Source organism: Rhineura floridana, chromosome 7, assembly GCF_030035675.1.
Source record: "Rhineura floridana isolate rRhiFlo1 chromosome 7, rRhiFlo1.hap2, whole genome shotgun sequence".
NCBI lineage: Eukaryota > Metazoa > Chordata > Lepidosauria > Squamata > Rhineuridae > Rhineura > Rhineura floridana.
Genome location: NC_084486.1, coordinates 132,997,234 through 133,011,728, shown reverse-complemented (window position 1 = coordinate 133,011,728; position 14,495 = coordinate 132,997,234). Strand labels below are relative to the sequence as shown.

General features: G+C 41.6%; 1 protein-coding gene across 4 annotated transcripts in view; it reads right to left on the bottom strand.

The window, feature by feature from the left end:
- Positions 1–8,758: 8,758 nt before the first annotated feature.
- The window catches only part of SEC62 (SEC62 homolog, preprotein translocation factor), a 42,419-nt gene continuing 36,682 nt past the window's right edge, over positions 8,759–14,495 (bottom strand). For all 4 annotated transcript variants that reach the window (XM_061637290.1, XM_061637293.1, XM_061637292.1 and 1 more), the window contains exons 6-8: positions 13,524–13,584; positions 11,924–12,043; positions 8,759–9,981 (exon numbers count right to left, since the gene is read on the bottom strand). In XM_061637290.1, the coding sequence (XP_061493274.1) occupies positions 9,512–9,981; positions 11,924–12,043; positions 13,524–13,584 (651 nt within the window). In that variant the 3' untranslated portion in view covers positions 8,759–9,511. The remainder of the gene's footprint in view (positions 9,982–11,923; positions 12,044–13,523; positions 13,585–14,495) is intronic.

The following is a 14,495-nucleotide window of genomic DNA, read 5'->3' as shown; positions in this document are numbered from 1 at the left end:
CCCAGAAATTACAGGCCAGTTAGTTTAACTTCTGTCCCTGGAAAACTGGTAGAAAGTATGATTAAAGCTAGATTAAAGCACATAGAAGAACAAGCCTTGCTGAAGCAGAGCCAGCATGGCTTCTGCAAGGGAAAGTCCTGTCTCAGTAACCTATTAGAATTCTTTGAGAGTGTCAACAAGCATATAGATAGAGGTGATCCAGTGGACATAGTGTACTTAGACTTTCAAAAAGCGTTTGACAAGGTACCTCACCAAAGGCTTCTGAGGAAGCTTAGCAGTCATGGAATAAGAGGAGAGATCCTCTTGTGGATAAGGAATTGGTTAAGAAGCAGAAAGCAGAGAGTAGGAATAAACGGACAGTTCTCCCAATGGAGGGCTGTAGAAAGTGGAGTCCCTCAAGGATCGGTATTGGGACCTGTACTTTTCAACTTGTTCATTAATGACCTAGAATTAGGAGTGAGCAGTGAAGTGGCCAAGTTTGCTGATGACACTAAATTGTTCAGGGTTGTTAAAACAAAAAGGGATTGCGAAGAGCTCCAAAAAGACCTTTCCAAACTGAGTGAATGGGCGGAAAAATGGCAAATGCAATTCAATATAAACAAGTGTAAAAATATGCATATTGGAGCAAAAAATCTTAATTTCACATATACGCTCATGGGGTCTGAACTGGCAGTGACCGACCAGGAGAGAGACCTCGGGGTTGTAGTGGACAGCACGATGAAAATGTCGACCCAGTGTGCGGCAGCTGTGAAAAAGGCAAATTCCATGCTAGCAATAATTAGGAAAGGTATTGAAAATAAAACAGCCGATATCATAATGCCATTGTATAAATCTATGGTGCGGCCGCATTTGGAATACTGTGTGCAGTTCTGGTCGCCTCATCTCAAAAAGGATATTATAGAGTTGGAAAAGGTTCAGAAGAGGGTAACCAGAATGATCAAGGGGATGGAGCGACTCCCTTACGAGGAAAGGTTGCAGCATTTGGGGCTTTTTAGTTTAGAGAAAAGGCGGGTCAGAGGAGACATGATAGAAGTGTATAAAATTATGCATGGCATTGAGAAAGTGGATAGAGAAAGGTTCTTCTCCCTCTCTCATAATACTAGAACTCGTGGACATTCAAAGAAGCTGAATGTTGGAAGATTCAGGACAGACAAAAGGAAGTACTTCTTTACTCAGCGCATAGTTAAACTATGGAATTTGCTCCCACAAGATGCAGTAATGGCCACCAGCTTGGATGGCTTTAAAAGAAGATTAGACAAATTCATGGAGGACAGAGCTATCAATGGCTACTAGCCATGATGGCTGTGCTCTGCCACCCTAGTCAGAGGCAGCATGGTTCTGAAAACCAGTTGCCGGAAGCCTCAGGAGGGGAGAGTGTTCTTGCACTCGGGTCCTGCTTGTGGGCTTCCCCCAGGCACCTGGTTGGCCACTGTGAGAACAGGATGCTGGACTAGATGGGCCACTGGCCTGATCCAGCAGGCTCTTCTTATGTTCTTATGTTCTTATGTTAACTCTTTCCACTCTTGTCTATGATTCCAGCCAATACTGCTTGCCTCAGGGTCTGTCCAGCCCCACCTCTGCCCGCCAACAGGGATTTCCTATATTGTAAGAAAATGTTCTTGTTTGTTAAAGAAATACAAGTGAGACCTGCCTGAGGTTACATCCGTACATTTAAAGCACGTGGTTTCTCCGCAAGGATTGTGGGAATTACAGTTTGCAGAGGAGACATCTTCAGAAATCTATCCATGAATTTATCTCTCTCCTCCCCTGTTATAGGGAATCACACAAAAACAACAGTGAATAAATCTGGAGAACAAAACAATCCCCTTCATTTCCATTTGAAGGGGAAAAGCCTATTAATTCTTGAAGGAGTGGCTGAGTGAATGAATTAATTAATGGTTAGCTACCCTGAGGGTCCTATTTGTGATGGAAGGTGTAGGATATAAGTTTTCCTATAAATAAATGAATAAAGTCTTCCATAAATAATGTGATGAGCCAAATGGGACTGTTAGTGACCTGTGTATGAACCTGTTGGAAATTGAGAGATGGAAGCAGGAAATATGTCTCACCTGTTGCTATGCTACAAATAAAACAATCCAATCCTTGATTCAATCAATAATAATTAAAAAGAACCATGAAACTATTTTACCAGCCATTGCCAGGCAAATCTGTTCAGGACACAAATCTCTATGTTGCCCGTTGCAAGAGTTCATGCTGCATTGACAGGAGAGCCTTAGGTTTTGCATGCATGCAAAGCAGAAATAAACAGCCATTGGTATCCAAAGAACTTTCTGCCTCTGACAGAGTGCTCTGCTCACAGACCTTTCACAGTCTTTGGTGAACTGTTGCAGTAGTTTGCATGTGTATTTATTTGCTTGGTTATATTAAAATGTATACGCTGCTATGCCATCCAAAATCAGCATACAAAGGAGATTATTTTAAAAGCCTGGTGAAAATCCAGCAGGGAAATAAAAATATAACACATACTGTATCAAATGATAAACTACACACTACTTCACACTACACTATACAGACTAGTGCAAAACAAGAGCAGAAGCCTGTAACAAACAAACACCCCCCCCACCCCTCTGAAGATAAGGAAGGGGCCAGCTGAGATGAGATTCCTTGCGGAGGAACTTCCACAGTCTGGGGAACACCAGCGAAATAATCGTGTCCTGCATTCCCACCAACTGCACTTATGACAGTGATGGGATGTGAAGCATGGCCTCTTTTAAGACCCCAGCAGGTAGGCTGGATGATATAGGAACAGGCAGCCACTTAATAAATACTCTAGTCCCAAACCACTTGGGGTAGGGATGGGTAGCCCCCTTGGCCTTCCAGATGTTGCTGAACATCTGCCTCACCCAGCATGTCCAGTGACCAAGGATGGTGGGAGTTGTAGTTCAGCAACATAGCAAGATAGGAAGCTGCCTTATGCTGAGTCAGACCATTGGGCCATCTAGCTAAGTATAGCCCACACTGACTGTCAGTCACTCTCCAGGGTTTCAGACCAGAATCTTTCCCAGGAAAATCCTTTCCAGAATCCTACCTGGAGATAGCAGGGATCGAATCTGGGGGCCTTCTGCATGCAGAGCAGATGCTCTACCACTGAGCCACTGTCCAGGTTAGCCACCCCTGGTTTAGGGACTTTAGAAAAGTGACAACACTTTGAATTGGGCTGAGCAACAAACCATCCAATAAATATCAAATAACAGCAGGATAATACACTCTTTAAAAAGGCCTCTTTCCGCACTCTGGCAAGAGCATTCTGCATAGTTGCACTTTCTATTCAAAGGCAGCCCTGTGAATCTTTTTTTTTATTATTTGTGTGTACCATTGGTGTTAAGTTGCAACAGTAAGCATACTTACTAAGGTAGCCTTTTTTCAGCCTTGGATCTCTAGATGTTGTTAGACTATGACAGCTTAGCCAGTGGTCGGGATGATGGAAGCTGTAGTCCAACATCATGTGGGGATCTAAGGCTGAAGAAGGCTGTAGGAAAGCATCAGCCGCATTGAAGTCATTGGGATTTACTTCTGAGTCAACATGGTTAGGACTGCACTGCACCTGCTCTTTAAACAAGCCCATTTAGCATCATTTCTTTCCATTTATAGCATTTTGAAATAAGATAAAGACTGTTCCTGAGGCTACAGTGATAGCATAGGCAGTAGAAGGAAAGATCCAACACCTGGATAAGCAGGAGTCAGAAGTCTGAAAAAGATGAGAAAATGACTGGGAATCATTATGACAAATGTCAGCTGACTATCCAAAGGATAGGGCCTTTTAGCAGTTATAAAGGGATTTGTAGTAGTTATTAGCAATCACAACTGGGGTCCTGTTCCACCATAGCCAGGGGAGGACCATCACTCAGTGGCAGGACGTCTGTTTCGCATGCATAAGGTCCCATGTTCAGTCCCCAGCATCTCCAGGTAGGGCTGGGAAAGGCTCCTCTAGACAAACTTTTGGACCTGCGGATGTTGCTGACCTACAACTCCCATCAGCCCCAGCAAGTATGGCCAACGGCCAGGGATGATGGGAGTCTTAGTTCAGCAACATCTGGAAGGCCAAAGGTTCCCCATACCTGTCCCAGACAGCTGCTGCCAGTCAGTACTGAGCTAGATGGGTCAGTGGTCTGACTCGACAGGAGGCAACTAAATAAGCTTTAGATGGCTGAGATACACAGTGATTTCTTGGATGACATCTGCTTTGGCTAGTTGTCAGCAGTGAGAACCAATAATCACACCAGGGAAGCTGTAGCAAATCCTGCTCCAAATCGCATTATCACTTCAGTGCCTTATGCTCCTGTGCATCAAAGGGGCAGTGATAAGGAAATTACAGAAAACAATGGAGGTTAGCTTTGTGAGATATCAGGAAGTGAAGGCAGCTGTAGCTATGTGTGTGTCCCCTTAGCCATAAGCAGATTTCCAAGCAGCCAGAGTTATGCCTAGATGATTATATAGCACACACTAAGGCAGGTGTAGGGAACCTGTGGCCATCTAGGTGTTGTAGGAATTCACTTCCCATCAGTCCCAGCCAGCATGGTCAATCAGTGAAGATAAAAGATGTAGTCCAGCAAAAGGCCCTCTTCCATCCCAAACATACCCATTAATATCTGTACTTTTCCTGAAGAATGGGCTGATATTTCAGTGGGGATTCTTAGAGTTGTCCATAATAAGGAAATGCTTGGGGTTCTTACAATACTTGTAATGTTAGCAATGACAGCCTCAAATTTAACAGTACTAATTAGGGTTGCCTGGTCGATGGCCTGAGACTGATCCTGTATCTTTAGGAGAAGAGGTCAGCCAAGTGCAGGTGTTCTTGCAACTCTGTAATGGGAAAAACCACAAGGTGGAATTCTCCCTTCCGCCTCCACAACTTTTAAAGATACAAACGACCTCTTAGAGGCCGGGCCGGGCAACCAAGAGTATCTTTAAAAGTTGTGCAGGGGGAAGGGAAAATTCTACCTTGTGGTTTTTCCCATTACAGTGTTGCAAGAACACCTGCACTTGGCTGACTTTCTCTTCTCCTAAAGATACAGGATCAGTCTCAGGCCAAGAACCTAGCAACCCTAGTACTAATGGAATGGAGGAAGTGAACCATGGACTCCAAATGCAGGCTAAAGACCATGTTCAGTCACATCTATTTTGAGCATCTGAGGGATTACAAGGTTTATCAAACCTTCACAGAAGGCAGGATAGGTGTGAAATGCTGAAGAATTGGGGCGGGGAATGAAAGTCCAGGAAAATCCTGGGTTCATCCAAGCAGTAACCTAGGATCAGGGAGAGCAAGGATCAGGTTGAGGGGCAGACTCACCTGTTTTGTGAGTCGCCATGCTGTTTTGTTAATTTTTAGGGAATTTTTATTATAAGGAATAAAAGTATGTGCTACAGTAATGATACCCAGAACGCTGGGCTGAGGGGACCTAGGATATGGTGGATCTCCAGCTGAGCCAGCTGGATCTCAACTTAGCCAGGTTACACTGGCATATGACCGTTATCCCAGCTCAGCCACCAAAACCTCACTCCTCTTGGCTCAGCTGGGGTTCAGCCAAGGCCAGTATAAATTAAGCTGCTGTTAAGACCCAAAAAGGGGGCATTGTGAGGGTGTGGCAGGGCGGGGCTGAGGGGAGGGGGACTTACACCATGTCCTACAGCTGTTAAACTTGGTCATGTGCCCTCCAGTTGCAGTTTAAGTTAAGCCAGGAAAAAGGGTGGTCCGAGTCAAAACACACAATAGCAGTTGCTGTTTTTCTTTTCTTTTCTTTTCACTGGGCCCTGCTGGCTGAACTGGCATTCTCTCATCCCAAGGCCAATGTAACTTCAGCCACTTTAAGTTGCACTGGCTTCCTTGATGTAGGATTGCTCTGCCAAGTTCATTGATTTCAATGGGTCTACTCACACTATGGCTGACATTGGATACCACTCTTGAGTTAACAGCTCAGGTAATCCATTTGTTGACTTAGACACACAAACACTGATAGGTGCCAAATTCTTTAAAAGCAGTCTTTAAGTACTAACACATACCTGTAGGTAGTCAGAGCAGGCATGTAAATAGCAAATTCAATACAGAACTTCTCATTCTTGTGGTGCAACCACTTTTCTCCTTGGACAGGCTAAGCTGCTAGAATATTCCAAGTACAACCAGCACCCTTAGAAATACTATATATTGATCATTCTCCTAGCAATTACCTGAAGGAAAGGAGCAGAGGGTGGCTGCACCCTCCACAAGCTATTGTATGCATGCCCACATTGTTCTTAGTGACTGATCTGGTGTTTCTATGGAATTTTCAAGATAATGAATTTAAGTAAGTTTTTTTCTTCAGCTGGATAAAACGAATTTTTATTGTTGGCAGTTAAACTGCGGTAATTAGCTATCAAGAAATGTAGCTTAAATATATAATTTGAACTAATTTTGATAAAGTAGTTTAATTACTATTCAACTGCATGAAAAATTTAACTGCAGCCCATCACTGGGAAATTGCTGCAAATTCATTCTTCGTCCTGTCAGCTTTGGATGACTTCACAAATATTACATCATGATGACTGTTACGCACTTTAAAAAATAAAACAATGGTATTTAAAATGCAGACACAAATTAACCATCTAGTGTTACTTCTTTTTTGGATATCCTAAACCAATGGTGGTGAACACATGTGTCTCTCCCAATGTTGGTGGACTATAACCCCCCATACTCTCTAAGCATTAACTGTGCTGGATAGTACTGATTGGAGTTGGGATCCCAAGATCTGGAGGGCCACAGATTCCCCACCCCTAAATGACTGGCTAGAGATTAGTTGGGAACACCAGCCAATTAAACTGGCATCTTCAGAAGGGGACTAATACCCCAATCTTCACTACCATTGTTGACACGCACTACAAAACAAGCAGCTTTTATGTACATTAATTGAGCTCTGCAAGACAAGAGGCTTCTTCCTTCTTTTTAATATTAGGTTGTTCAATGCTGGAGCACCAGCTCACATGCAGAGCACTTACTGGCTTTACATCAGAGACCTGCAGAAATTTAGATTTTGTTAATCTTATTGCACCATTGTAAGTACTTAATTACTGAGATAGTACAGAATAGTCCTCAACAAAGGCCTAGACAATCATTCGAGCACATGGCAGTCACATTTTCCCTCTCCAGTCTCTGCTATTAAGCACTGAGCTGGTTGTCTGAATGTTAATAAAGTATACTACACTAAGCAAAGCATGGTTCAAGGCTGGTATCCAACTGTCACTACTGATCAGTTTTGATTGACTGTCAGGACACAAACCAATCCAGCCCAGGCTAATGCTGTTACAAGTTAGCATGGGTAGATGAGGAAAGTGCACCTGCTATTGGCTCCAATGGTCATGTGAGTAGGTCACAATAGTTTACTTCCAGGTAATTGGCTAACATAGTTGTGCAAGATTTACTCCACTGATGTGAAACGTTTGCCATCAGCCTCTAGGAGCTTAGACTAAATTTGTCTTACAGTGCAAGCCTAAACACAAGTGTTTCCAAAGCAGCATTCACTACTCAAAACTGAACACTAGGAAGCTGGAAGCGGGCCAGATAGCATTTTAGTCACTGTCCCTACTGTAGTAATAATTGTGCTACAGGATGTAGTTCTGTATCAAGCCTTGATCACTGCACTGCCCATGAATGGCTTAATGTAAAAATAAAAAAAAAAAGGGTGGGGGAGAAAGACAACCGTTTTAGCAAAGCTGCATTTAAAATGTGCTGTACAACTTTAGCAGCTTCTGAATAAACACCATGAATTCCTGGGAATAAGTGTCTAGCTGAATAAGAGAAAGATGCTCAGCAAATGTAATGAGACATAAAACATACACATCTTATTAAGGCTCTAGGTGACAGTGCTTTTATAAAGAGAAATAACTGAAAACTACTAACTCAAATAAAAGAACTCATGACAGGTAGCATCTTGAAACTGCTGTCAAGATGAAAAGAAAAATGACAACCATGTACCATTTTACCTTCCCAGCTGTTAAATGAGGAATAGGTAATAAGCAAGTCAGACTGCAATTGTGAATGGTTTTTATCAATGCACACATAAAATGCATATATTTGCACAATCAGGAAAATTAACATCTTCAGTCAAAACACTGGTGATGGAGAAAACAGTTCATGGAAAAAAGGAGAGAGATCTGAAGTCGGCTATTGAATATGCAAGCAAATAACTAGCATTATCTCCTCACAGTCACTTTGCTAAGAAAGAACTGAATCTGTATTCATAATTTCAGTTTCAGGCTGAAATTCAATGATTCAGAGGAATGATATAAAGTCTTAACTTTAAAAATGTTTATAAAACTAAACACACAATGGCCTTCCAAGTCAGTCAAATGAGGGATGCAGAAGAGAGAAAGTGAACAATCAAAACTCCTTCAAGCTTTCAAGAAATTATTTGGTCTTGGTAATCTTTTGTATGAGCTTTTTTTAATCTTCAAGCCAAGCCTAATCCTCTCTCGTGGCAGTGTCTACTCATCAAATACAGTACTCCACTTCCTGAAGGCAGAAAGAAATCAAAGACTAACATTATGGCATACACATAGCTATTCTGTCTGCTTTTGCTGAATTAGAATCAGTTTACTTGGACTTGAATACGTGGAATGTTGGCACAGAACTAAAGCAGTTGTGGACACAGCTGCCACTCTTACCGATTCTCATGACTTGCATTTCCCTAACATACACACATCCTGAAATGGCTTTTAATTATACAAATTGAAAACTGGATAAAACCTCCACATAATAAGTAACAGGTAAAATAAGGGGTTTGCTTTATTTGTATGTTATGTACAGAATACACTTCTTGTATGATGGGGCAGGTCAAGACAAGGGCTAATCTCAAAATTATGCTTTTTTCCCCACCTGCTGAAGATTACTTTTTTGCTCCGAACCAGATGGACAGAACAGTCTGGATTTCCTAAGTTGGTCGCACAAAGTTAAAAAGAAGCTTAAATCCCTATAGCCAAGTCAGCATTAACTTGTATTTTTTAAGAAAAGAATGTTATCTTCTTAAATGAAAAGTTGTAAGAAAAGTGTTACAGTTTTATGAAGATCAATAATAATATCAATAGAATGAACTGAAAAGTACTTTGTTGTATCATTAAATTAACCTACTAGGAAAAAACTGAAACTTGGTCATTCAACAATTGCCATTTTAAATTACTATTGTGGAAATGCATATAGTTACTGAAAACATGCAATCTCCCAAAATTTTATTAAGAGAACTATGTTCCTCGGTATGTTTGATGACAAGCAGATCAAAATATCTGAATGACAAGTTGCGAAACTGATGGCTTTTGTAAGTATCGATTAGATTACTTACACCAATTATCAAGTTAAGTGGTTTTCTTCTGTTTATAAAACAAATTAGGAACTATATTATAAAGCTGTTTGGCTAAGCTGTATACTTCAGCAAATAAGGAGGAAAGAATGCTGTCAAGATGATGTAGCAGCCAACATAGAAAATCCAACTGTCTGCATAAAATACAGTCCCAAACTACAGCTGAGTTAAGATTGTTCATGTAAAGGCCTAGTATCTTGTTCCTCCTCCTCTTCATCTTCTTCACAATCCTCTTCATCTGTTTGCTGGTCAAGTTCCTCTTTTGTGATCATTTCAAAATCATTTCCATTGCCACTACTGTGCTGGGACCGGTCATCCTCCCGCCTGTCACTGTCCGTGTCCGAATTCCGCTCTCCTCCAGAGCCTTCTGACCCCAAACTTCCCAGTGGATCTGCTTTGCTGTCCTCATCTTCCTTTTTCTCACTATCAGATTTCTCCTCACTGTCAGATTTTGGTTGCTTTTTGGACTCGGACTTCTCTTCTTTCTTTGAATCAGCTTTTGATCCTTTATACTCATGTGTATACAGGGGCCTGAAGGAGTCAATGAAGCCAACATCAGCAGTCAGGTTTGGCAAGAACCAGAAGTGATGTCTTCCACCAGTTATCAGCCAGATGATAAGGAAGAGGATGCAACGGGCTACAAGAAGAAAACGTTCAAACATTTTATATAGGATATCTACAGAAATATATATTTATATCTGCAAATGACAAATACCAAACTGACAAAACCAAAAATTCTGAGTGAGATAAATATGGTCACTCAGTGTAACCTTGAGGCCACTTAAGAGGTAGCTCAGGAATCTAAAAGGCCAAGGATTTCCCGCTTTCAATTATCTTCCAGATAATTGCTTTCCATATCTGTTAACTACATTAAGATCAAAGGTAAAAACACAAGCTCAATTGCCAAGTTCTAATTAAGTTCATGACATTCTAAAACTGCTCCACCACTTGTTGAAAAACAGTTTTGGGTACCTAACATTCTCTACAGACAAAATAGCCAACTTTCATTGTCAGCTAGTATACTGGGTTCAAGCTACAAGATACAGGTTGAAAACATTAAAACATAATAAATATGAGTAAGCCGTTTTGATTCTACCAGCAACCAACACCTGCATGGTTAAGATGCACATTGCTTTGTGTTTACTTATATTTATAGATCACCCAAAATCTCACAGGGCAGATAACAAAACATGTGTTACACATACGTACACGTACCACAGACACAAACCCCTTAAAATCAAGTTACAACATAACCAAACTAAAATATGTTTTCAAACTCCATTCTTGCTTGGTTGTGGATACCGTAATCAAGCTCTAATGATGTGGTCTTACAACAAGCATGTCCAAATGTGAGTGATTGGCAAGTCTTTAGGCGAAGGTACATTACTGTGAGGCAACCCACGACCACTCTCTGTATGTTCTTGGTGCATAGACATAAACAGCAGAATCAAGAGGGAATTCTGAACACTCAGACATCACAATTGGAAATATAGAGTTGGGTTCAATATAGTGCTAATGTGAATGTTCTGTCAGCACAAGGATGTTTCCTTGTGCAATGGAACGGTCTCCCCTTCCCCCCCCCCACTTTCCGGAGCAGAATTTGGGACAGCATGGGGCACGCAGGGGGAGGAGGAGGAGGGGAGAATCCCTTTGCGTTAGTGCAAGGATTTAGTTGATAACAGGAGTTTCCTAAGGCAGCAGGGACTTGGCCATTTATAAGGCTTTAGAGCTCCAGGCCAGTACCTTGAATTCTATTTGAGACACTATAGATAGTAGAGCAGATGCAGTAGCACCTGGAATGAAAGCGAATCACAGAGAGCTATCTCAATAATATCTACTATTCTGTCTATGCTCACTGTCTAATTTAGTTAATTTGCACATTGCAGCCTCATGAATGTTAAAGGGATCTCATTCTGTCTTGTAGCTCTTCCCCTGCCTCTTTAGACATATATATGTCTCAGGGCTTTAGCCCATTTTCTGTTTAGTTTCCTGTTACTATCAAGTATAGATTCAGCAGCGTAGGATTTGCCAGCAGTGAATGCTTTCACTCAGCTAAATAGAATGCTTTGTAGTCAAATAGCTAAGCATAAAGTTGCACAATCAGGTGCTGCCCCATGCCAAAACATGGCTGCATAGAATATCATAAATACTTTTGCAGGCTGTAAATCCAGCCTTACAGCAAAGCCACACATAATAACCTTCCTGAAATCTTAGCACACCCCAAATGTCAGGAAGAGGAGGGGAAAATGTAAATCTCTCTCCTATTGAAGCAAAAAAGCTAAGGAAAAACAATAAGCATAGTCCTAAAACAAGTCATTACTGCAAGAATTGTCAGATAAAAAAGTAGGCAAAGCTTCTCTGCAGGGAATGGTGCACTTAGCTTCTCTCACGAGACAGAAATGGCAACAGGACACAGTGCGAAAGCAACCAGGATGAATGCACATTTGCAGCCAGCTTTACTACAATTGGTACAATGGTGACATATAGTGGCCATCTGGGAAACATTCACATTGTGTAAGGCAGGCTATGAGGTACTTAAAGTTGAACAGTAAGAGATGAGAAGAGAAATGCACACTTACCAACAGCCAAGAGGAGAATGCTAGCCACAAAACAGCCTGCACCTACACTCAAATAATAAACTCCTACTCGCATCTCTGCAGGCCAGAGTGGGAAGAGAGTTGCAGCTATAACAGCAGTCACTGTTAAAAAGAGAGACAGTATAAGCATGTGAAATACTGGGAACTTTAACACTAAAATAATTTGCTTCCGAGGTGTACAACCTTCTACCTCATCAGTAATCTCACCAAATATGTTCAGGATCATGGGTTTACTATATGGCAGCGACAGCACCACTGCAACTGAACCTTCACTTTTATTCAATCAGAACCTTCACTTTTATTTGGGGAAAAAAGTTTTAAGTCCTTGTAATTGCCTTGCAAAAATGAGTGCTGCATTCTCTACAGGACATGGGCATAATCCACTGCACTGTTTTCCTCCCCAAACCCCATTAAAACTGTACTGGAACTGTACAAGCCCCCATTTGTTTCAGTGGGACTAGCACAGGAGAAGTTTCTGGAGAACGGTGCTCTGTTAGACCAGACAGGGTCTTCGCGATGCCCAGCAGCAGGAAACTCCTTCACAACTGGAATATTTTCCTGGACCCCCCGTTACACTTCTGTCGCCTAACCTATTCCCTACAAACATCTACCCCATCCTATTCCTTTATTTCACAATTAGAACAACGTACCTAAAATGGAACAGTTTGTACTGTCTGGAAATTATCAATCACTATCTCTAACTATGAAGAACATTGTTTGAATTCACATATCAGAATAGTTTGGAAGAGTTAGAAACTATTTTCCATTTTCCACATCACAGCAATCATGCACATGTTGTTAAGCTATCCATCAGCTTCCAGTCTTAACCACTCTAAAGACAGGAAAGCTGTTCCAAAACCTTCCTGAGAAACCGATAAGTGGGTAACCAAAAGATTAAACATGGGCTATTGCACACTCCTTAATTTGATGCAGTTTCATCATACCAGCCTTGTGGCTCCAGGATGATGGACTGAACAATCCTCACTCTCTCCTTTCTCATTAAGAGACTCAGGAAATAGGATCGCTAGAGATTTCTGCAGATTATGCTGATTGCTGTGTTAAACATCCCAGAAAATAAACAGTACGTACTTATTACAAAATATTCTGCATGCTACTGCTTAACTCATAAAATTCTTAACCTAATAACTAGGAACTGTACGCACTTGTAAAAATAAAAACAAAAACTCTACCCCTGGCCATTTTTATTACACCCACCATCACCACTACAGTTGCCTCTAGTGAGTATGATCCTTTAGGAAGGAGCTAACAACCTTCACATTCAGAGAATTGCAGGATATAGCATACCAGCTCCACTGTCCCTAGTTCTGCCACTCAAGAATATAAAAAGCACCCTGCTGCAGCACTGATGTAAGAATGTAAAAGACTGGCGATTGGGGCATTTCCCCCTCCCCATCACTAGATCTTAAATCCTGGAGCAGGTGGCACAACCATATCACATTAGAGCCAACTTGTAAACATTGAAAAAAAGACTTTGCCCCTGGGAAAGCCACAGATGTGCTAAGAGGTAGACAGCTTGTTTGGTAGGGTTGCCCATTTCACTCATTAATGCTCAGTTACTTACCAAGGATGAGTCCCATTGCAAACGTTTTAAAATGAACTGGGTCATAGATCCACACATATACCTGAAAGGAGAATGATAGACTAAAAATGAAAGCAGATTCTGAAAACAAAGGGATATGAGGAAACTGTTTGGAAACAATGAACTACAACTCCCATCAGCCCAATCCAGTGGCCATGCTGGCTGGGGCTGATGGGAGCTGTAGTTCAAAAAAGTAACTTTTCCAAGCTCTGTTTTGCTTGCAATAGCCCTTCACTGTAGTACAGCACAGAAGCACATAAGAAGGGCCCACTATTTAGACGAAAGGCCTACCCAGTCCAGCATCCTATTTCCCACTGGAAGACTCCCCCCCCCCGCCCCGTGCCCCTCCTTCGGAAACTGCAAGAAGTCATTGTGGTCACATAGCCCTTATTTCCTTCCTTTCCCTTAAATATCTTTAACAGAGTTTGAGAATCCCAAACATTTTCTCCTTGACCTGAGGCAGGATATTACTGGGCTGAGCTAATGTCATGCTGTCACTAAAACAATAAACCTTCTGGGCTGTACCATTTCAGACTGCACATGGGGGCTCGTACCCTTTAATGCTCCTGTACAGAAAAAGTTCCTGGCGCATAGAATTTTCAGGCAGCAGTAGTCCTGTACTTTTCAATAAGTATACACTTTTTGGGGAACCATAACCAACAGTACAAGGACATAAGAATTGCCCTGTTGAATCAGACCAAGATTAATCTAGCCTTGACTTGAAATTTTTATATGTTGTGATTCTGTGATAAGCTTCTTTCCCCTTTTAAGATTACATATTTGGTTTACTTAGGTATGACTCACTTATTTCAAATATTTATATCCCATTCTTCATCTAATGGTCCTGGAGCGGATTACTCTCAGGTAAAACACAACACAACAGCCTCTCCCAATCTGGTGCTCTCCAGATGTTTTGGGCTACAATTTCCATCAGCCCCAGGCAGCATGGCCAAT